Raw genomic sequence first — 25085 nt, 5'->3', positions numbered from 1 at the left:
GTTTGGTAGAAGGGTGTTACTGAACAGGATGCCCCACCAATCTTTAAGTTTCTTCTCAGTTCTGTCTGGGTAAATTGAATCCTCCCTTCCTCACTACAGATGATTTACTGCTTTTTGTGTCCTGTTGTGAAGAGTGTCTGACATGGAGGGGAGCGAGAAAGGGAAAATTGTGTCCTACCTGTGAATTTTTGTCCTAGGATCCTTTATGGGAGATAGTACAATCCTCTGAGTGAGGGTCAGACTATGTCCAGGGTTGCACCCTCCTCCCCTCTGGCTATTGCTCACTTGTTAAGTAGTTTGAAAGGAAAGGGAGTTCCTCCAGGAAATCCCTCAATTTCATGTCAAGGCTGACATGTTGAGCCAAATAATAAATTTAAACTTTTACATAATTTAGTATTTGGAAGTTATGAGTCTGGAGAGTTCTTCCTGAGGGCTGGTCCTAAGCCTAGACTCAGAGCAAGGTCTGGTTTCCATGGAGACTGGGAACACCGCAGTGTGAAATCTGCCTGACATGGAGCGTCCTAGAATGCAAATTCAGAGGTAAGACAGAATTTTCCCATTTGCGTGCTGAGGATCACACTGTGACACTCCCCAGGGGTGCCTAGGGTTTTGCGGCACCTCAGCACCACCTGCCCTTAGCATGAGGGTATCTTGTCTGTGCCTGCTGTGGCTCAGCTCCCTGACCCACCAGCGTGTGGTAGCCTCTGCAGTGCTCTCTCTCTCTCTCTCTCTCTCTGGACAGGTTAGCGAAAGGCACACATCAAATCCCGAGCCCTCCGAGCATTCCTGGTAGTGTCCAGCCCCTTGTCCACTGGACACTCACAGTAGTACCTGGCCCACTGTTCCCAAGGAACAGTATACAGTAGCTCATAAGATTCAACTCAACCACTTTGGTTAACACCACAGCACTTTGATATATTCAGTATGAAAACCAGGATAAGTTTATTGTCAAAGAACAAAGATTCAAGTGGTAGCGAGTAAGAATATTGGAAACAAACAGTTACATATAAAACAAAATCATAACATACTTCCTGGAGACTAACCTTAACTAACAGGTTTACCTCCTGTCTAACGAAGCTATCTCACCAGCAGTTACTATCCAACGTTTTCATCCAAGCTTATTTGAAGCCCCTCTTTCATTAAGAGAACGTGCTGTCAGTTTATTTCCTAGATGACGGATGATAGGGTGTCTTTTTTTGTACTTTAAAGAGAGTCCCAAAACCTTCAATGTGCACTTCAAGATAGGGTTCTGCCCCCAGCTGTTTGCTTCTTCTTGGTACTTGTCTTTCTTGAAGTTCTTTCAATCTTCCATTAGCATTCTGTTCAGACTGGTGGAAGGGGACCCATTCTGAACTATACAATACTTAATTTACATGTAAACAGCTACCTAGATAAACTTCGCTTGTCTGGCAGCAAACTTGTTTTTCACCTTTGTTGGTGGCCAGTCGCTAGACGCAGAGTTTAAGAACATAATTTTCTGAGTGTGTAGATGCTTCCTTACACAACATCCGCACATGCATTTTGCAATTATATTGGTGATCAGTGTGACATTGACTTTTATTTGAGACTTCACATGACCCACTTGGTAAACTAGAATGTACATGCCAGACCCAAGAGATCCCTGTAACCCTTGTGCATCCTCTTGCTAGTTGGCATTAAGAGATTGGTGGGTCACACACACTTAATGCAGTATCTCCTGAGACATGCCCATTTTCCACCTATGACCCACACTGCTTTTTGTTTAAACTTTGTGCTCTGAAGTTCAAGGGAGTAGGCCCATCAGGGCTTTAATCTTCTTTGCAGTTTGGAGAGGACTAGGTTTATGGGATGAAATTTACCCTTGTGAAATGGACCAGCACAAGACCTGTGAACCACTTAATTCCTCAAAATAGGACTAAAGTGGGACTTAAGTGCTGCGTAGGCCTTTTGCTGGCCCATTGCACAGTGGTGTATTTCATCCTTACTGATGTATAGATTTTTAAGGCCAAAAGGGACCATTATGACCGTCTAGTCGTACCTTCCACAAAAGGCATGGAATTTCACCCATTAAGTTCTACATCAAGTCCATAACATCTGGCTGAGGTGGAGCATACCTTTTAGAAAGACATCCAGTCCTGTGCATATGTGTAATCTCCTCTCACATATGCACTGGAGTACAGTCACCTTATGCAATGTACAAGCACTTGCAGATCCAGGCCTGCATGTGTATCATACTAAAGATAAATAACACAGCAATTTCACAGAACTGTGAGATGAAAACATTTCCAATTTTTTATCTGTAAATTCTTCCCCCTCAGAGCTGGCCTGAAAAAGACAGCTTTTGCTGAACACTTAGTATTTTTTCCATTGCTTTATAGACGCTTGAATAAATAATGATATAGAAATTAAGCTGGTGTGTAAGAGACTGTTATTTGTAACTTGATGATTAATGTGTTCCTCAGTAAAAACAAAAAATTCAGCAACAAAATCATACCCTTCTGAAACCTCTTGTCACTCTTCTCATATTTGTTCCAAAAGCCAGCAGGCATGATCTTTGCTGGCAGCTTGTCAACATTCTCAAACTGATGACTGCCCACTGTGTGGAATTCACAGTTGGCTCTCCATTTGCAATCTGCACAGCCTGCTTCCAGGAATCCTGACAATGATATGCGAGTTTGCAAGTCCCAATAGTAATGTAAAATATTACTTGGGGTTGGTGCTGCTTTGAGCAGGGGGTCGGACGAGATGACCTCCTGAGGTCTTTTCCAACCCTAATCTTCTATGATTCTATTATTCTATTGTAATGTAGGCAAAACAAAATATTGCATCTGTGATTGCATCTGTGTTGCTTGTGATTCCTTTTTTCTTTTTTCAAGGTTGTGTATGAGGATGTTTTTTCATTGCCTGCTATGAAGACTCTTCTTATAGAACTAAATGAAACTGCAGTGAAATCGGTTGGAGGGAGCAAATGGGGAGGGAATCTCAGTGAAGGCAACACTGCAGATTTTATGTTGGTAATGGGGCTTGCCCCCAGCAAAGTGAGTTGCAGTGCCGATTACAAATTTCATAGATCCCCAAAGGTCAGGGCCATCCACATCAGCAGAAGCTCCCCTGCATTTCCCCTGTCTTCCTAGTAGTACACTTACAATACTGCTGTATTACCAAGGATTCTTCCTAGTCATGACTGCCCATGACCACTGCTTAAATTTCATTCCCCAACAGAGATGGGGCTCAGTAGGAAAAGTAATATACTCCCAAGCTGCATTTCCCTTTCCAGCTAATCTCTGTGGGGTCAGTGTGGGGATGATGTGTGTCCATATGGTCCAGCTTCCACCCTATACTCACTCCCTGCCCAGAAGGCAAAGTGCCATCTGCAGGTTCTAGAGAGTGAGGGGGTTGCTGCTACAGAATTGACTCCTGCATCTCCCACCCCCTTGATGTGAAAGTGGGGAAATCCAAGTATGGATCATAGGGGTACAGTCTAGGCCTTAGACATGAAGCTGACAAAATCTGTCAGGTCATGAACACCACCACTCTAAAAAAGGTGGAATTATGCTGCTGGAAACTTACATTTTCTCTGCTTTGAAATAGTGAAACACGCAGTTAGATAACATAAACTTAGCATATTCAAGCTTAGGATTTTATCATTGTTTAAAGGGAGCTGGCCTGATTCTGCCCTTAGATATATATGCATGCATTGACGTAAGTGCAAGCTGCCTGTGTGTACGGAAGGCAGTGTTTTCAGCCTGGGGACAAGGCTCTGCGGGTGGGAGAGCACTAGACTAGTCCATGAAAAGTGGAGCAGAGGAAAGCAGCGGAAGTATGGAAAGCTGCATGAAGTTGGATCCACTCTGATTGCTCTCTGCAAACATGCTGCTGTGGGAAAAGTGGTGGGCAGCTTCCTGAAATATACCTACCCTTCCTGCTCCTGCAACAGCCTCAAATACACCTGTTCATAAGAGCAACTCATCCAGGAAGGAGCTCATCAGCTTAAGCATTTGTGTCCACATTCATGATATACAGCATGGCTGCAAGATCCTGTGCCCCGGCCCCACAGAACCACCAATGAATGGCCTTTGCCCTGAGCAGCAAGTATCCTGAACGGGCACAGTAAGCAACTATGAGAGTGTAGCCAAAAAGGAGAGGAGGAAAAAACCAGAGAGAATGGACAGAAAATAGGAGAGACACAGCAACTATGCCTGAGCATGAAGTGAGAGGCTACCAGGTAAGGAGTGCCCATCCACCAACAAATCAAAACAGGGCATCAAAAAAAAAAAAAAAAAAAAAAAGCTGGGAACCACTGATTTGAGTTACAACTGGGATCGTTGTGTTATGTTCAATAGCTCAATGAATGTTTCTGTGAAATGTTGGTTGGAACATCTAAATGTATTTTAACAACGATAGTTAAACAACCACACAGTGCAAGGATGTAATACTGTCTGCGTTTTCTGGTGAAATGATCAACTGAGAGCAGAGCTCCACTGCTTTGTCATTAGAAATCCAAGCTAGAATTTTAGATTAGGCTGTTATATGTTCATCGTGGATTTGCAATAGGAGAAAGAATGTTTCTGTTTTTAAAAAAAGTTACATTTCATGTTACCAAAACTGTATAACTAGCACAACAAAGGTGATTGGACTAAATGATGTCATGTAAATCATACAAATTACTCGTTGCTTTCTTTGTAACAGTTTTCACAGAGACATGTTCTTTGATGTAAATTAGTTTTTCATAATACCCTATGGTTATCATAAAAACAAAACAGTATTGTAGAAAAGCCTAGATATATTGAGGTGCTGTACTGGGTTGAGCTCAAACATGCTGTGAATGATAGCGTCTAAAGGGAATCAGAGCATTCCATTTGCTGTGACTTTAGTATTTGAATCAACTCTTTGAAAAATAGACCTGGTATTTAACAGGTTCCTTCTGTTAAAGTGTTGGAAGCATTATCGATTTCATTATTCACACAGATATCAAATAAAAAGAATTATCCAGGATTTCCAAAAAAGCATTCGCATTTGTTGTTTTTCTGTTGTAAGGGGACATCTTCGTCAGAAAAAGGCTATTACTGGCCACAGCTCCAGAATTAAGGCTGAGTTGAGTTTTGTACTTAAAACAGACATTAAAATAAGACTCCAAGGTCAGAGCCTAAATAAGGACTCATAATACTCTGAAATAAAATGCTTTTGTCTTTTCCTATTTTCAGCTGCCTGTGAAGGGAACATGGGCCAGGGTACCCGAATCCATTCCAATATGAGGCATAGGGCTGTTGTAGAGTACTGGTTACTATTGCTGCAGAACACAGTTTTTAAAAAAATTATTTTTTCCGTTTTGTCACAGGATCAAAAAACTTCTGAAGATGAAGAGACTGACGAAGAAGAAGAAGAAGAAATAACAGACAAAGAAGAGGAGGAGGAGGAGGGAGGGAGCAGTGATGATGGGAAAGTGCATGAAAAGGAGGAACGTGACAGTAAAACACCTGAGGGAGAAAGAAGCAATAACACCGTTACAGAGGTAAAGCATGCACTTCTTTTAAATTGTTTACTGTGAAGGAATTAGCTGTATAATTCCTTATAACATGCATGCTGTTAAATACCTGTGCTCAGCATTAAAAACTTACTCCCTATGTTTGAGTCCAAATTAGTTTTTCATTCGTATGTGGTTTTAATAGCAATAGGAGTGCAGTTATAATTCAGTTATTTTATTTTGTAGCCAAAAGAAATATTCTGGAATGCTTTGTCTAAATAAATATATTTCCTATTTTTTTAAGATTAGCTATTTAGATGAACAGGCATATTATTTTTTTATCTTATTTTATCTTTTACCAATAAAGTAATACCTACAGTTGTACTATATTTTTTCAGGAATTATACTAACATAATAATGCAATATTTAAAAAAAATACAATGAATTTCACATGCTGCGGTTAAATATAGTTTTTTTAAAGGGTTTGAAAGTACAGTATAAAGATTTCATTATTTTATTTATTATTTATAGGAAGAGAAGACCACCCAAGAAGAGAAAATACTTCAGCAAGGTACAGGAACCTTCCATTCAGAATCTAACCATTACAGCACTTCTAAATACAAACTACATATTTTACCTGGCAACATTTATATATGTATCTAGGTTATATAAATGTTAAATGATGCAGACACTTTGTAAGACACACAAAGCAACGCTCTAAAGCTAGCAACACAGCAAAGTTACCAATTTTATTTGCCTCCAAGAAAGAAATATTTTTTTCACAAGATACTTTTGGGGGTGTAGTAGGGGAAACTTATCATAGTGGCATGCTCCTTGCAGGAATATTCTGTATTTTTTTACATGCTTGTTGCCACAGGCAAACCATTAAAGGAGAAATCATCGAAGTTCTATTTCACAGATGACAAACTAATTGTAAAGGCCGGTATCTGTGCTGACTGTTTGGCATAGGGAACTCGTTGCCAGGTGTTTCCTTGCCTCACCTTGTGGGATCCTGTGTCAGACAGACAGATATCTTCTCCCCACCCCCTTAGTTGACTATATACTTTTGAGGGGAGGGAGCACTAGAGAGCTTTGCACCCTGCCTTTTTCAGATGTCCTTCTAGTAACTAGTATGCATGAAACTGTATGGGGAATACTCAGAAACAAAGGATGAAATGAAATCTATATGGTTATGAAAACTGTAGGGTCTGATTAGCTGCCTGCCTTCATTACCATACTAGGGGGAAAGACAGGCTGCCAGTCGTGGATTAATTAAAATGTGATTTCAAAATTCTTGAAAAGATTATGGGTAACATTTTCAAAAGCACCTGAATGACCTAGGAACCTAAGTTCCACTTTCAAGAGTGAGTTAGGAGCATAAGTCTGAGATTTAGATTTCTAAGAGTCTAAGTTACTTTTGAAGATTGGACTTAGGCTCCTAAAATACTCAGGGTAAAATTTTTCAAAAGTCTCTGTATGCTTTTGCACTCATACGTCTAGCATACCATCAGTTTCCGTATCTGAGGAGAGTTATTCCACTCCTATTGTCTGCTGGAATAGTAACTGAACACTGCCAATTTTAAATCTGCAAAAGAGACATTATTGAAGCCAAATCTATTAGTTGTGCAGTGTCCTGGGCCAACTACAGGGAACTGATTGCAGAGATAACAGGGTTAGGACTGGGGGTTTGCTGCATTGTTGTAATAGTTCAGCTGGAAAAAAGGAACAGGGGGGAAATTACAGTTCCAGTCAACTTTGCCCATTTTGCTCTGGGAATTCTGGGAAATTCCACCTGCAGTGGTGCCCACCTCCACTTTACAATAGTAGTGAAGAGAGAGTCCATGAGTATAATGTGACAGGTTCCCTGAGGTGCAACCTGGAAGTGGGGTACTGCTGAGCTCTCTCTCTTACCAACGTGGGCTCCCTCTCACACTGTGATTATGTGACAAGCTGCAAACCCCTCCAGGTCCTGCACTCACACAAACATTCACAGGTAGGGACACACACAGGTGACTTCCATTAATGCTTTCACCGGCCACTCACAATAGAGTGGCTCCAGCCAATTCCCCCCAGCTCCCCAGCCTAGGACGCCAGAGTTGTACCATCTTGCCCTGGTCAGAAGCCTGACCAGTGTAAGTTTATTACCCAGTCCCTCAATGTGGAGAGGACAACACACCTATTCCTGAGCAGATTTCCTTACACTTCAAACAACACACTGTTTAGGTAAAAAACTATAAAACAGATTTATTAACCACAGAAAGATAGATTTTTTGTGATTATAAGTAATAGCGTACAGATCAAAGTTGGTTACCTAAGAAATAAAACAAATTCGCAATCTGAGTTCTATTAACTAGACAGGATTTGAATCAAGCACTGTCTCACCCCGATAGTACAAGCAGTTTACAGATCTTCCATACACAGGTTGGAACGCCTTTCCAGCCTGGGACAACCCTCCCCCATTCAAAGTCTTTTTCCTCCTGACCCGCTTCCAGGTGTTGAGTTGTGGAGGAATGAGGCCAAATGATGATGTCACTTCCCCCTTTTATAGCTTCTTTCAGCTTGCTGGAAAGATCCTTTGCTGTGATGGGAGTCAAACAGCCTCCATTGTGTATATGCTATCTCAGAGAGGTTTCCATTGTATAGTTCCTGGGGTAATCCTTAGTAGTGTGTGTATTCCCCTTAATGGGCCATCAACACTATCTGGCTTCTTCATTGTTGTACCTGAAAGGCTGCTTTTGGGTGTTCCCAACCTCACAACGTATTTCAGAAACACATACATAGTAAGCTTCACATAAAATGAGAGCACATACAATGCAACAGGATATTAATGCTCAACAGATCAGGACTTTTAAAATGTGCCCCACAAGGCATACTTTGTACAAAACACATCATAATTATATCACCATGGTAGATGTGGGGGTGCCAGGGTGTTGCTTTGGGGTACAGATGTCCCAGGCTCAGAGTAACCCTATCCTTCCCTATTCATACACAGTGGACAAGGATAAAATAAAATATCAACTAAAGCACAATACCTTGTGTGGAGGGATACTTCTGTCCTGATTGCTTAGCTTCATATTTGAATCATCAGGCTCCCCTTCCAGCTGATTCTCAGGCTCCAGGACACTCCTTTAAGTTCTTGGTGTGTGAGCTGTTCTCACCTTCCTGGCTGACATTAATGAACCAAGAAACTGACTAAATTGGTATACCTAATCAGGTGAAATCCTAGCCCCATTGTAGTCAATGGCAAAACTCCCACTGACTTCAGCGGGGCCAGGATTTCACCCTCAGTCTTCAAGAAAGGGGCAGACAACACTGCAGCATTCCAGATGCACTTTTCCTGCACCTTATTGTTCCAGACCACCCGCCCCTTCATCACCAGTGCTAATGCCCTAGCACTGCATGGCATTTTCCCCGAAGGCCAATTCATAAGCCTTTTCACCACTTGGATGTAGCTCATTGTAAGTAGGAATCTGTTTCCTACCACCACTACTGAAAGGGATAACCATCTCAGATGAAATATAGAATTGTTGGACAGTATGCAGCAACATTGATATAGTGAGCCTAAAGCTTTTTTACAGGTTTGAGAACATCAGGGAAGATTATGCTGTCCTTTAGAAAGATACTGGAATGTACATGTTGGAATGAAAAAAAGCGAGCCTTTTTTTTTTCTTCAACTTCTGGAATAAAAAAACGATTACTGCCTTGATGGAAATCAGTGATGCATCATAAAGTAACACATCACTCCATCTAATTACAAAGAAGCTAAGGCATCTCGCTCCAATATTGCGCTGCAATTAGGTAACCCAGAACAGATCTTTAAATATTTTCCAACCCCCAATAAATCTGGGGTTCTTTGATTCTAGGAGGGGGATTTATATCATTAAAGCTGGCACTAGAGGGCAACTTGGACGTATGAAAATCGAGATGAATTCTGTCCCTTTCTGTATTGTGGCTACAGAACAAAGACTCGTGCTGAAATACAACTCTTGCATCAGGAGTCACACTTTGCTGGTTAAGATACGTTTTCTAAATTCATGTGCAATACACTCTGTCTTCTGTTAACCATATGCAGCTGTAGGTGGATTAGTCAAAATAGTTTACATATTTGCCAGTGCCCTCAGTTTTAATTCTGCTTTTGAAAATCAAACATCTGGGGTATGGTAAACAGATATAAATAGAAATGAGAAAAATAAAAACAGAATTGTTCAGGTTTGGCTGGGTATCAAGTGGAACTGAATATTTTATTCTGTCTATTCCATTTTAGATGCAGAACTAATTTGTGTGTCTGAGTGTTAAAAATAATTAAAAGCACAGGTCTCTTTTTGCAGTTGTGAAAAAAAAGTTAAACGTAATGTCTTGTGTTGTTTTAGAAAGAGAAAATACCGACACTCATCCTGAGAACCGTTCTTTAGGGGCAATTTCGGAAAGTAGTACTGACAGAATATCTGGAGGAATACTTGGAAGGACTAAAAAGGTAAACCACCTGAGTTTTCAGTTCTGTGTAATTTGACTAATAATAAAATAATAATAATAATGGTGAGCAGTTACTGAAATTTTTGATCCTTTTCCACACAAGTGAGCCTCATCATCATAGCTGACTGAAAAGCCCCAGTGAACATCCCTTTGTATGTGCCGGCTACTGTTGAAGAGTATCCATTATTGTGGATCATTCTTGGAATTGCAGAAGGCCCGAGAACCTTACTCACATTCAACAGTAACTTATCGCACGAGTGATTCCATTGACTCCAATATGCAGATAGAGAGGATAAGACATCATGTGAAAGCATTATGAGCCACAACCCCATAATGGAAGAGTTGAGACATAGTCAGGGGAAATATCCAGACTTGGACCACTGATGGCAGGCTTATCTCTTAAGTATCCTACATTTTCTGTACATCTCACTTGTTCAGATATTTCCATTTTTGTGTCATACCATCTTGTCATGTTTCTATATGTCCCACAGTGTAGCAGTGGTTTATGCTGCTTTTACACCAGGTTTCTCTTCTTCCTCTGGTTATTCCCTACTGTGCCCATATTTTTAATAGAGCAAGGAGTGAACCAGAGGCTAATCAGAGGAAGAGAGGACCTGATGGCATGTGAACAGCCTTAGGAATACTCAGGGTGGAGGTGGGGGTTCAGCACGGTATGACTGGTGAAGAGCTTCTGGGTATGTCTACACAGCTTGCAGCAGTGAGCCTCCCAGCCCAGGTCCGATAGATTTGGACTCACAGGGCTCGTGCTACTGTGCTAAAAACAGCTGTGTAGACTGTGCTTGAGGTTGTGGCTTAGGCTGGATCTTGAGCTCTGAAGCCTACAGAGGGGCCCATGCTCCAGCCCAAGGCACAATTTCAAAGGGCTGTCTACACAGTTGTTTTAGTGCAGTAGCATAAGCCGGAATATATGGACCCCAGGCTAGGACTCTGACTGCCCCGGGCTGTGTAGACACACTCTGTAGGGGAAAGGGACAAGCAATGGGAAAAGAGCTAAGAGACCAAAGAAGGAAGACAAACCTGGTTTGGAAGATGTAGAGAGACTACTGTCCCCCATTTCAAGGGCCTGTGTCCTATTTGCAGCATTGGGAATGTAAAGAACTCTGAGAAGAAGTAGCCAATGCATTTGACATACAGGACCTATTGCTATAGGTGAAATCCTGACCCCACTGAACTCAAATGATGGCAAAACTCCCATTGACTTAAATGGAGCCAGGATTTTATCCCCCATGTTCAAAAATCTCCTCCAAAGCAGAAGACTGTAGAAAACAAGATAATATTATAACCCAGAAATCACATAATAAAAAACAGGTACAAAGAAACATTCTGTTAAAATTTTATTTGAATAAATGTTGCTTTGCTCCAAGCAACCCACAAAGTCTCACCTCCTTCCCCAACCCCCGGAGGTTTGAGTTTTGGGGTATACGTCAGATACTGTGGGGGAGAAGTATTGTGAAGTTGAAAACAATTCTGTGCCGGTAAAAGAAGGTTAAGTGGTGAATTTATTACTGGAATCTCTTTGTCAGACACCTTAGTGTAAAAAGACTTATAGATACAACATACTGTACGTTTTAAAAGAAGTTTTCTAGGGCTATGTTGTTCTCCGATTGAAGCTTAAAATAGGCTATTCTCTAAACTAAAATGAATGCAGATAATATGAATAACAGCAGAATAGAACACTGTCAAAAGATGAGTATCACCTGCTTGAAAAGTAAACATATTTACTCTAACCCCAGATTTTTAAATAACGATCTGTCTTTTCCAAAGTATTTTAGGCAGTTCCTAAAGAATATGCATATGAACTCTGAACCCTCTGACACACACAATTCTCCATGTCCTGGCAAAAAAGCAAAAAGGAAGTAGTGTTGTTTCATCAATTTCAACAGCTAGTTTAAATCAGATACAGGATTGTTTTCTTGTATAACTGACAATGAATAAATTAGAGAACTTGTCTGGGATTTTTAGATTAAAAATTTTTTTATAGTCCAAATGACGAGACTGATCCTGCAAACTCTTACTTATATGAATACTCGTATTGACTTGAATGAGACTGTTCTTTGCATAATTAAGAGCTAATATTTTTCAGGGTTTGCAGGGTTTACCACAGATTTAGGATCTGATTCAACTCCTGTTAAAGTCATTGTAAGTCTTTCTGAAGACTTTAGTGAAAGTTGGATCAGGCCTATAATTCTTATTTGATCTTATACAGTGTACCTCAAAGAAGGAAATAATTCACCATTTTGAGTTTTACTGAGCTAAAAACATACAGAGTTGATATCCATGGAGTTCTTTAGAGGGCTGCAGGTGACCACCTTACATGGAGCCCCTTGAAGGGTTGGAACTCAAATGCTCAGTCATTCAAGGTACTGAGCACTCTGTCCCCAATCCAGCAAAGCATTTAAACACACGCTTAATTTTAAGCACATGAGTAGTCCCATTAACGTCAAAGTCTGTTGTCATTGACTTCATTAGGACTACACACATACTTAAAATTAAGCATGTAACTAAATGGTTTGCCTTTGTTCATGAAATACGTTTCCAGCATCTGGCTTTAAATTCTTAATAGGGCTGTCAAGCGATTAAAAAAATTAATCGCGATTAATTGTGCGATTAATCACACTGTTAATAATAGAATACCATTTATTTAAATATTTTTGGATGTTTTCTACATTTTCAAATATATTGATTTCAATTACAACACAGAATGCAAAGTGTAGTACTCACTTTATATTTATTTTTATTACCAATATTTGCACTGTAAAAAACAAAAGAAATAGTATTTTTCAGTTCACCTAATACAAGTACTGTAGTGCAGTCTCTTTATAATGAAAGTTGAACTTACAAATATAGAATTATGTACAAAAAACCTGGATTCAAAAATAAAACAGTGTAAAACTTTAGAGCCTACAAGTCCACACAGTCCTACTTCTTGTTCAGCCAATCGCTCAGACAAACAAGTTTGTTTACATTTGCAGGAGATAATGCTGCCTGCTTCTTGCTTACAATGTCATCTGAAAGTGAGAAACAGGCATTCACATGACACTGTTGTAGCTGGTGTTGCAAAATATTTACGTGCCAGTTGCACAAAAGATTCATATGTCCCTCATGCCTCAACCACCATTCCAGAGGACTTGCATCCATGCTGATGACAGGTTCTGATCAATAATGATCCAAAGCAGTGTGAACCAACGCATGTTCATTTTCATCATCTGAGTCAGATGCCACCAGCAGAAGGTTGCTTTTCTTTTTTATGTTTTGGGTTCTGTAGTTTTGGTATCAAAGTGTTGCTCTTTTAAGACTTCTGAAAGCATGTTCCACACCTCATCCCTCTCATATTTTAGAAGGCACTTCAGATTCTTAAACCTTGGTTCGAGTGCTGTAGCTATCTTTAGAAATCTCAAATGGTACCTTCTTTGCATGTTGTTAAATCTGCAGTGAAAATGTTCTTAAAATGAACAGCATGTGCTGGGTCATCATCTGAGGCGGCTATAACATGAAATATATGGCAGAATGCAGGTAAAACAGAGCAGGAGACATACAATTCTCCCCCAAGGAGTTCAGGCACAAATTTAACTAAGGCATTATTTTTTAACGAGCATCATCAGCATGGTAGCATGTCCTCTGGAATGGTGACCGACGTGTGAAGGGGCAAACAAATGTTTAGCGTATTGGCACATAAATACCTTGCAATGCTGGCTAGAAAAGTGCCATGCGAATGCCTGCTCTCACTTTCAGGTGACATTGTAAATAAGCGGGCAGCATTATCACCCGTAAAGGTAAACAAACTTGTTTTTCTTAGCAATTGACTGAACAAGAAGTAGGACTGAGTGGACGTGTAAGATCTAAAGTTTTACATTGTTTTGTTCTTGAGTGCAGTTATGTAACAAAAAAATCTATGTTTATAAGTTGCACTTTCACGATAAAGAGATTGCACTAGAGTACTTGTATGAGGTGAATTGAAGAATACTATTTCTTTTATCATTTTTACAGAGCAAATATTTGTAATAAAAAAATAAAAATAAAATGAGCACTGCACACTTTGTATTCTGTGTTGTAATTGAAATCAATATATTTGAAAATGTAGAAAAACATCCAAAAATATTTAATAAATTTCAATTGTTTAACAGTGTGATTAAAACTGTGATTGATCGCAGTTTTTTTAATTGCAATTAATTTTTTGAGCCCTAATTCTTAAAACTGAAAAAAATACTACAAATTTAATTTATTTTTCATCATTTATGCTGTTTGTTTACTTCTTGCAATTTGCTGAGTTTGGTCTGTGTAAACAAACTTGTGTTATTCATCAGTGTATGCTCAGTTTCACTTTCTCGTTCTTACACACACGGGCAAAACTGGCAATATTTGGGTTACAAATACTGCAAAGGAATGTTATCCATTTAACATTTTTAAAAGATTGTTGAAACATTTATGTTTAGGAAAGGTGGGGTTTTTGTTTGTTTTACCAAACATAATTGTGTGGCCTAAGTTCATTTGAGAGTGCAACTTTTAACTTGTGTGCAGGCTTTTTTGTACATCTTGAAAATCACTATTAATTGTCGAGGGGGTAATATATCATCTTTTATTTTAGTTTTCTTTGTTTAAGCGAAAGTCGTTGACAAGTCAGAAAAATGTACATAACAGCAGTGAAGGTAAATCTGAAAAGCCACTCCAAAGTGAAAAGGATAAAGGAAAGGAAGCAGATTTATCTGGCGATGACAGGAAAGATGAAAACCAAAATCACACGAGGAAGAATCCTAAGGAAACCACAACTAACCAGGGCAGAAAGACCAAGTCCTCTACTTGTGTAATACTGTAATGCTGTCAGAATATATATTTGACAGGCTGCAAGCACATGTTGCAATTTATACTTGAAAACAATTATGACTTCTTATTGTTACTGATGACAGATTTAAAAAAAATAATTAAGTTGTTTGCCTTGGTTTTGGACTTGAAGACCTTGGTTTTGGTATTTATTTCTATTGATAATTTTAGTAATTGAAACTGATAAGCTTATCAGAATGTTACTGAAGTGTTGTGGCCTTAACTGTTCAGTGTTGTAATAAAAATATATTTTTGTATGTGAAAAGTTGGATTCAGGCATTTTAATAATTTTTGCTAAATAGTTGTATCCTAAGCTTGAATCTACATGGTACCACTTACAGTCTGATGTGGTGCAAAGCTGTAAATAGCTACTGTAGTGTATTATTTAGTTCAACAAAATAGCTAGGAATGTTTAGAAATTAACATTAAGGGTATTGAGCCACTTAGAAATCATCTGTCTTGTTCCATTTTGAAATAGAAAAATAGCAATAAAAACTCAAAAGTATTTAAAAATATAGGCCCTGATTCAGCAAGGTACTGTAAACATGTGTCTAGCTTTATGAATATGTGTCGTTTCAGTGAAGTCAATGAGATGCCTAACTGTAAGTAATGTGTAATGTGCTTATGTACCTGGACAAATCAGGGCCTTGCAGAAACTCCACTCAGTTTTGGGAGATGCTGAGTGCTTTCAACTCTAGCTGAAATCAGTGAGAGTTGTTGAGGGAATTCACCTCTACATAGAATCAAGCCAACAGCAGGGCAGAATGAAATCAATTGTCAATATTGCCATTTTTTACCATTTTACTGGAAGCCTATTCCTGCATCCTTGAGCACCCAAATCTTCACTGTACTTTAGTGGAGGTTTTGTTAGCATACAAGCTACAGCATCTGAGACCCTTAATTATGATTACATATGGTGGACATCTTGAAGTAAGCAAAACTTTATATTTAGTAAAGGAAATAAATTGATCACATCGACAAGGCTACTAAGATATTCATCCTTATAGAGCAGCTGATGCCTTGTGGAAAAACTTTGAAAAGCATTCTGTCATATTAAGAAATCATTTGAGTTTATGTATAATTTTCTGTATTTTTTTCCTTTTCCTTTTATGAAGGACATTTGCAGGAAAACATTTTCTTCATTAACATTTCATGTGTTGCAGCTGCCTGCTTTCCGCCTGGAGTTAATATCCTCTGGGACATCTGAATGAATTACTATGAGAAATATTGATGTTGCAAACAGATCATTATGGGCTAAATCCCTTTTGTTTTTCTCAGGCAAGTACTTTCAGTAGCTTCAGTGGCTCTGCTCTAAGGGAGGAGAAGGGATTTGGCCCTCTCTCAGGTAGGGATTATGCAGAAGGAGCAAGTGAATGCTTCAGCCAATTTCCAGACCCATCAGTGGGATGCAAATGTTTTTTTCTTTCAGAATTTGTCATCTTTATTTGTTGTTTACATTTCTTATATTTAACACACAGTTCTAATTACCAAATTCATAAAGAGACAAGATTCCTTAAAATTCAGCTGCAAATAAATAAGAAATAAGCATGTAGTTTATTAATAAACTTAAAAACACATCCTGTCCTTTGATTAATCTGATCCCAGGATTGTGTTTTTGTATTCAAAAGTCCTTAGTTATTAAACAAAGCTAAACATGTAAAGTACAACATATAATATAAAATCAGAATTGTAGCCAAATTGAATCCTTTTCAAAATATTTCATAAGAGACGAGCTGATCTTTAAAAAACAACTAGGAAAAAGTTATTTAATTTCACTAACTTGTGCACACTTTTGAATCTGCCTTTGGCCCAACTTCACCTCTGATTTATCTATTTTTCCTAGTTTCAGGGCTGCTTAGGCTTTATATAACCCTGTCACAAGTGACTAGGTCTGTTCTTAACCTAGAAATTGGTCCAACTGAATGCTTCATTCCTATAAGTATGGCAAATACCCAAATACTTTAATGGAGCCTCTTCTGGACTGCAGTAAGTAGCATCATATTAAAAGCCTGCATTCTGTGTCATCCTTTTCCAGAGTTAATTAAGATTCTGTCCTTTTGTTCTGCTATTTTTCCATGCGGCAGCTTTGAGTTCTACAGATGTATGTTAAATATGTTATTTTCTTTCTAGAAAAATACATGGTATTTACTGTTTTCCTCTTTTCCTCAGTGCACATTTGACTTCTGTTCTGCTTGGATCCTAGTCTGAATAGGAAAAAATCTTGGAAGAGGAGTGATAAACTAAATGGTTTCCTTCAGTGAGTTGAAATTAGTTTTACATTTTTAAAGGGGGCTGAATTGATCCCAAAGGAAGGTACCTTAAGGTCTTTTTCTTTTTTTTAAAGTGTGAGTTCAGTTAGTGAAGAGTAATTCTCTTCAATATGATGTTACTCTAGAGTCTAGAAGGGGAGGTTTCCTTAAAGCTATTGACACAGCAAAACACACTTGGAAGCACATTCTATTGTGATCCAATTATGTTTATACAGCATATTTTTCTGTTCCCTTTTGCCCTTATAGATTCATAGATATTAAGGTCAGAAGGGACCATTATGATCATCTAGTCTGACCTCCTGCACAATGCAGGCCACAGAATCTCACCCACCCACTCCTGCGATAAACCTCTCACCTATGTCTGAGCTATTGAAGTCCTCAAATCATGGTTTAAAGACTTCAAGGAGCAGAAAATGACCTGTGCCCTGTGACAAGTGACCTGTGCCCCATGCTAGAAAGGAAGGCGAAAAACCTCCAGGGCCTCTTCCAATCTACCCTGGAGGAAAATTCCTTCCTGACCCCAAATATGGCAGTCAGCTGAACCCTGAGCATATGGGCAAGATTCACCAGCCAGATACCCAGGAAAGAATTCTCTGTAGTAACTCAGATCCCACCCCATCTAACATTCCATCACAGGCTATTGGGCCTATTTACCATGAATATTTAAAGATCAATTAATTGCCAAAATCATGTTATCCCATCATGCCATCTCCTCCATAAACTTATCGAGTTTAATCTTAAAGCCAGATAGGTCATTTGCCCCCACTGCTTCCCTTGGAAGGCTATTCCAAAAGTTCACTCCTCTGATGGTTAGAAACCTTCGTCTAATTTCAAGTCTAAACTTCCCGATGACCAGTTTATATCCATTTGTTCTTGTGTCCACATTGGTACTGAGCTTAAATAATTCCTCTCCCTCTCCGGTATTTATCCCTCTGATATATTTATAGAGAGCAATCATATCTCCCCTTAACCTTCTTTTGATTAGGCTAAACAAGCCAAGCTCCTTGAGTCTCCTTTCATAAGACAAAAAGAAAAGGAGTACTTGTGGCACCTTAGAGACTAACCAACTTATTTGAGCATAAGCTTTCGTGAGCTACAGCTCACTTCATCGGTTGCATACTGTGGAAAGTGTAGAAGATCTTTTTATACACACAAAGCATGAAAAAATACCTCCCCCCACCCCATTCTCCTGCTGGTAATAGCTTATCTAAAGTGATCACTCTCCTTACAATGTGTATGATAATCAAGTTGGGCCATTTCCAGCACAAATCCAGGTTTTCTCACCCCCTCCTTTTCCACAATTCCACAATGCTGCTTTTCCACAATTTCAGCCCGTGCACGTCGGCGGAAGCACTCTATGTAGAAGTCCAGTCTGCTGTTTCGACCTTCAGGAGGAGTCCACCTAGAATCCTTCTTTTTGTAGTGTTGGTAGGGAGGTCTCTGTGGATTAGTATATTGTTCAGAGGTATGTTGGAAATATTCCTTGAGTCAGAGACGTCGAAAATAGGATTCTAGGTCACCACAGAACTGTATCATAGAGTGCTTCCGCCGACGTGCACGGGCTGAAATTGTGGAAAAGCAGCATCACTTGCCCCATAACCTCAGCTGTGCGGAGCACAATGCCATCCACAACCTCAGAAACAACTCTGACATCATAATCAAAAAGGCTGACAAAGGAGGTGCTGTTGTCATCATGAATAGGTCGGAATATGAACAAGAGGCTGCTCGGCAGCTCTCCAACACCACTTTCTACAAGCCATTACCATCTGATCCCACTGAGAGTTACCAAAAGAAACTACAGCGTTTGCTCAAGAAACTCCCTGAAAAAGCACAAGATCAAATCCGCACAGACACACCCCTGGAACCCCGACCTGGGATATTCTATCTACTACCCAAGATCCATAAACCTGGAAATCCTGGGCACCCCATCATCTCAGGCATTGGCACCCTGACAGCAGGATTGTCTGGCTATGTAGACTCCCTCCTCAGGCCCTACGCTACCAGCACTCCCAGCTACCTTCGAGACACCACTGACTTCCTGAGGAAACTACAATCCATTGGTGATCTTCCTGATAACACCATCCTAGCCACTATGGATGTAGAAGCCCTCTACACCAACATTCCACACAAAGATGGACTACAAGCCGTCAAGAACACTATCCCCGATAATGTCACGGCAAACCTGGTGGCTGAACTTTGTGACTTTGTCCTTACCCATAACTATTTTACATTTGGGGACAATGTATATCTTCAGATCAGCGGCACAGCTATGGGTACCCGCATGGCCCCACAGTATACCAACGTTTTTATGGCTGACTTAGAACAACGCTTCCTCAGCTCTCGTCCCCTAACGCCCCTAGTCTACTTGCGCTATATTGATGACATCTTCATCATCTCGACCCATGGAAAAGAAGCCCTTGAAGAATTCCACCATGATTTCAACAATTTCCATCCCACCATCAACCTCAGCCTGGACCAGTCCACACAAGAGATTCACTTCCTGGACACTACGGTGCTAATAAGCGATGGTCACATAAACACCACCCTATACCAGAAACCTACTGACCACTATGCCTACCTACATGCCTCCAGCTTTCATCCAGACCACACCACACGATCCATCGTCTACAGCCAAGCTCTAAGATACAACCGCATTTGCTCCAACCCCTCAGACAGAGACAAAACACCTACAAGATCTCTATCAAGCATTCTTAAAACTACAATACCCACCTGCGGAAGTGAAGAAACAGATTGATAGAGCCAGAAGAGTTCCCAGAAGTCACCTACTACAAGACAGGCCTAACAAAGAAAATAACAGAACGCCAGTAGCCGTCACCTTCAGCCCCCAACTAAAACCTCTCCAACGCATTATTAAGGATCTACAACCTATCCTGAAGGATGACCCAACACTCTCACAAATCTTGGGAGACAGGCCAGTCCTTGCCTACAGATAGCCCCTCAACCTGAAGCAAATACTCACCACCAACCACATACCACACAACAGAACCACTAACCCAGGAACCTATCCTTGCAACAAAGCCCGTTGCCAACTGTGCCCACATATCTATTCAGGGGACACCATCACAGGGCCTAATAACATCAGCCCCACTATCAGAGCCTCGTTCACCTGCACATCCACCAATGTGATATATGCCATCATGTGCCAGCAATGCCCCTCTGCCATGTACATTGGTCAAACTGGACAGTTTCTACGTAAAAGAATAAATGGACACAAATCAAATGTCAAGAATTATAACATTCATAAACCAGTCGGAGAACACTTCAATCTCTCTGGTCACGCGATTACAGACATGAAAGTTGCGATATTACAACAAAAAAACTTCAAATCCAGACTCCAGCGAGAAACTGTTGAATTGGAATTCATTTGCAAATTGGATACAATTAACTTAGGCTTGAATAGAGACTGGGAGTGGCTAAGTCATTATGCAAGGTAACCTATTTCCCCTTGTTTTTTCCTACCCCCTCCCCTCCTCAGACGTTCTTGTTAAACCCTGGATTTGTGCTGGAAATGGCCCACCTTGATTATCATACACATTGTAAGGAGAGTGGTCACTTTAGATAAGCTATTACCAGCAGGAGAGTGGGTTTGTGTGGGGTGGGGGGGGTGTGAGAAAACCTGGATTTGTGCTGGAAATGTCCCAACTTGATTATCATACACATTGTAAGGAGGGTGATCACTTTAGATAAGCTATTACCAGCAGGAGAGTGGGGTGAGGGGAGGTATTTTTTTCATGCTTTGTGTGTGTAAAAAGATCTTCTACACTTTCCACAGTATGCATCCGATGAAGTGAGCTGTAACTCACGAAAGCTTATGCTCAAATAAATTGGTTAGTCTCTAAGGTGCCACAAGTACTCCTTTTCTTTTTGCGAATACAGACTAACACGGTTGTTACTCTGAAACCTTTCATAAGACAGGTTTTCCATTTCTCGGATCATCCTAGTAGCCCTTCTCTGTACCTGTTCCAGTTTGAATTCATCCTTCTTAAACATGGGAGACCAGAACTTATCTCTACTGGAAATACCTCGCCTGATGCACCCCAAGACCGCATTAGCTTTTTTCATGGCCATATCACATTGGCTGCTCATAGTCATCCTGTGATCAACCAATACTCCAAAGTCCTTCTCCGCCTCTGTTACTTCTAATTGATGCATCCCCAGCTTATAACTAAAATTCTTGTTATTAATCCCTAAATGCATGACCTTACACTTCTCACTATTAAATTTCATCCTATTATTATTACTCCAATTTACAAGGTCATCCAGATCTTCCTGTATGATATCCTGGTCTCTCTCTAAATTGGCAATACCTCCCAGCTTTGTATCATCTGCAAACTTTATTAGCACACTCCCACTTTTTGTGCCGAGGTCAGTAATAAAAAGATTATATAAGATTGGTCCCAAAACTGATCCTTGAGGAACTCCACTGGTAACCTCCCGTCAGCCTGACAGTTCACCTTTCAGTATGACCCGCTGTAGTCTCCCTGTTAACCAATTCCTTATCCACCTTTCAATTTTCATATTGATCCCCATCTTTTCCAATTTAACTAATAATTCCCCATGTGGCACGGTATGAAACGCCTTACTGAAATCTAAGTAAATTAGATCCACTGCGTTTCCTTTGTTTAAAAAATCTGTTACTTTCTCAAAGAAGGAGATCAGTTTGGTTTGGCACGATCTACCTTTTGTAAAACCATGTTGTATTTTGTCCCATTTACCATTGGCCTCAATGTCCTTAACTACTTTCTCCTTCAAAATTTTTTCCAAGACCTTGCATATACAGATGTCAAACTAACAGGCCTGTAGTTACCCGGATCACGTTTTTCCTTTTCTTAAAAATAGGAACTATGTTAGCAATTCTCCAATCATACGGTACAACCCCTGAGTTTACAGATCCATTAAAAATTCTTGTTAATGGGCTTGCAATTTCATGTGCCAATTCCTTTAATATTCTTGGATGAAGATTATCTGGGCCCCCCGATTTAATCCCACTAAGCGGTTCGAGTTTCGCTTCTACCTCAGATATGGTAATATCTACCTCCATACCCTCATTCCCATTTGTTATGCTACCATTATCCCCAAGATCCTCATTAGCCTTATTAAAGACTGAGGCAAAGTATTTGTTTAGATATCGGGCCATGCCTAGATTATCCTTAACCTCCACTCCATCCTCAGTGTTTATAGAATCATAGAATCATAGAATCATAGAATATCAGGGTTGGAAGGGACCCCAGAAGGTCATCTAGTCCAACCCCCTGCTCAAAGCAGGACCAAGTCCCAGTTAAATCATCCCAGCCAGGGCTTTGTCAAGCCTGACCTTAAAAACCTGTAAGGAAGGAGATTCTACCACCTCCCTAGGTAACGCATTCCAGTGTTTCACCACCCTCTTAGTGAAAAAGTTTTTCCTAATATCCAATCTAAACCTCCCCCATTGCAACTTGAGACCATTACTCCTCGTTCTGTCATCTGCTACCATTGAGAACAGTCTAGAGCCATCCTCTTTGGAACCCCCTTTCAGGTAGTTGAAAGCAGCTATCAAATCCCCCCTCATTCTTCTCTTCTGCAGACTAAACAATCCCAGCTCCCTCAGCCTCTCCTCATAAGTCATGTGCTCTAGACCCCTAATCATTTTTGTTGCCCTTCGCTGGACTCTTTCCAATTTATCCACATCCTTCTTGTAGTGTGGGGCCCAAAACTGGACACAGTACTCCAGATGAGGCCTCACCAGTGTCGAATAGAGGGGAACGATCACGTCCCTCGATCTGCTCGCTATGCCCCTACTTATACATCCCAAAATGCCATTGGCCTTCTTGGCAACAAGGGCACACTGCTGACTCATATCCAGCTTCTCGTCCACTGTCACCCCTAGGTCCTTTTCCGCAGAACTGCTGCCTAGCCATTCGGTCCCTAGTCTGTAGCGGTGCATTGGGTTCTTCCGTCCTAAGTGCAGGACCCTGCACTTATCCTTATTGAACCTCATCAGATTTCTTTTGGCCCAATCCTCCAATTTGTCTAGGTCCTTCTGTATCCTATCCCTCCCCTCCAGCGTATCTACCACTCCTCCCAGTTTAGTATCATCCGCAAATTTGCTGAGAGTGCAATCCACACCATCCTCCAGATCATTTATGAAGATATTGAACAAAACCGGCCCCAGGACCGACCCCTGGGGCACTCCACTTGACACCGGCTGCCAACTAGACATGGAGCCATTGATCACTACCCGTTGAGCCCGACAATCTAGCCAGCTTTCTACCCACCTTATAGTGCATTCATCCAGCCCATACTTCCTTAACTTGCTGACAAGAATGTTGTGGGAGACCGTGTCAAAAGCTTTGCTAAAGTCAAGAAACAATACATCCACTGCTTTCCCTTCATCCACAGAACCAGTAATCTCATCATAAAAGGCGATTAGATTAGTCAGGCATGACCTTCCCTTGGTGAATCCATGCTGACTGTTCCTGATCACTTTCCTCTCCTCTAAGTGCTTCAGGATCGATTCTTTGAGGACCTGCTCCATGATTTTTCCAGGGACTGAGGTGAGGCTGACTGGCCTGTAGTTCCCAGGATCCTCCTTCTTCCCTTTTTTAAAGATGGGCACTACATTAGCCTTTTTCCAGTCATCCGGGACTTCCCCCGTTCGCCACGAGTTTTCAAAGATAATGGCCAAGGGCTCTGCAATCACAGCCGCCAATTCCTTCAGCACTCTCGGATGCAATTCGTCCGGCCCCATGGACTTGTGCACGTCCAGCTTTTCTAAATAGTCCCTAACTACCTCTATCTCTACAGAGGGCTGGCCATCTCTTCCCCATTTTGTGATGCCCAGCGCAGCAGTCTGGGAGCTGACCTTGTTAGTGAAAACAGAGGCAAAAAAAGCATTGAGTACATTAGCTTTTTCCACATCCTCTGTCACTAGGTTGCCTCCCTCATTCAGTAAGGGGCCCACACTTTCCTTGGCTTTCTTCTTGTTGCCAACATACTTGAAGAAACCCTTCTTGTTACTCTTGACATCTCTTGCTAGCTGCAGCTCCAGGTGTGATTTGGCCCTCCTGATATCTTTCCTACATGCCCGAGCAATATTTTTATACTCTTCCCTGGTCATATGTCCAACCTTCCACTTCTTGTAAGCTTCTTTTTTATGTTTAAGATCCGCTAGGATTTCACCATTAAGCCAAGCTGGTCGCCTGCCATATTTACTATTCTTTCGACTCATCGGGATGGTTTGTCCCTGTAACCTCAACAGGGATTCCTTGAAATACAGCCAGCTCTCCTGGACTCCCTTCCCCTTCATGTTAGTCCCCCAGGGGATCCTGGCCATCTGTTCCCTGAGGGAGTCGAAGTCTGCTTTCCTGAAGTCCAGGGTCCGTATCCTGCTGCTTACCTTTCTTCCCTGCGTCAGGATCCTGAACTCAACCAACTCATGGTCACTGCCTCCCAGATTCCCATCCACTTTTGCTTCCCCCACTAATTCTACCTGATTTGTGAGCAGCAGGTCAAGAAAAGCGCCCCCCCTAGTTGGCTCCTAACTAGTTTAGCAGTCCCACTTCTTCTTTCTTTGTTTTCTTCTTATTTATATGACTATAGAACCTTTTACTATTGGTTTTAATTCCATTTGCAAGGTCCAACTCTACTTGACTTTTAGCCTGTCTCACTTTATCCCTACATGTTCTGACCTCAATAAGGTAACTTTCCTTGCTGATCCCTCCCATCTTCCACTCCCTGTATGCTTTCTACTTTTTCTTAATCACCTCTCTGAGATGCTTGCTCATCCAGGTTGGTCTTCAACTCCTGCCTATGAATTTTTTCCCCTTTCTTGGGATGCAGGCTTCCGATAGCTTCTGCAGCTTTGACTTAAAATAATCCCAGGCCTCCTCTGCCTTTAGATCCATAAATTCTTCAGTCCAATCCACTTCCCTAACTAATTTCCTTAATTTTTGAAAGTCAGCTCTTTTGAAATTAAAAACCCTAGTCGCAGATTTATTTTTGTTTATCCTTCCATTCAGTTTGAATTGAATTAGCTCATGATCACTTGTACCAAGATTGTC

At 40.7% G+C, this 25085-nt stretch overlaps 1 protein-coding gene across 14 annotated transcripts in view; it reads left to right on the top strand.

The window, feature by feature from the left end:
• Window positions 1-25085, top strand: part of RPGR (retinitis pigmentosa GTPase regulator) — a 126647-nt gene that overhangs the window by 78259 nt on the left and 23303 nt on the right. For 2 of the 14 annotated variants that reach the window (XM_037902336.2, XM_037902310.2), the window contains 4 exons: window positions 5318-5491; window positions 5975-6014; window positions 9814-9917; window positions 14523-15867. In XM_037902336.2, coding sequence (XP_037758264.1) covers window positions 5318-5491; window positions 5975-6014; window positions 9814-9917; window positions 14523-14750 — 546 coding nt within the window. In that variant the 3' untranslated portion in view covers window positions 14751-15867. Of the gene's footprint in view, window positions 1-2855; window positions 4180-5317; window positions 5492-5974; window positions 6015-9813; window positions 9918-10019; window positions 12607-14522; window positions 17013-25085 lie in introns of those variants that run through there. The other 12 variants (XM_043538043.1, XM_037902296.2, XM_037902319.2 and 9 more) reach the window with 10 other exon arrangements.

This window comes from Chelonia mydas, chromosome 1 (assembly GCF_015237465.2).
Source record: "Chelonia mydas isolate rCheMyd1 chromosome 1, rCheMyd1.pri.v2, whole genome shotgun sequence".
In the NCBI taxonomy this organism is placed as follows: Eukaryota; Metazoa; Chordata; order Testudines; family Cheloniidae; genus Chelonia; species Chelonia mydas.
Note: the sequence above shows the minus strand (reverse complement) of the source record. Positions and strands in the feature narration are given on the sequence as shown.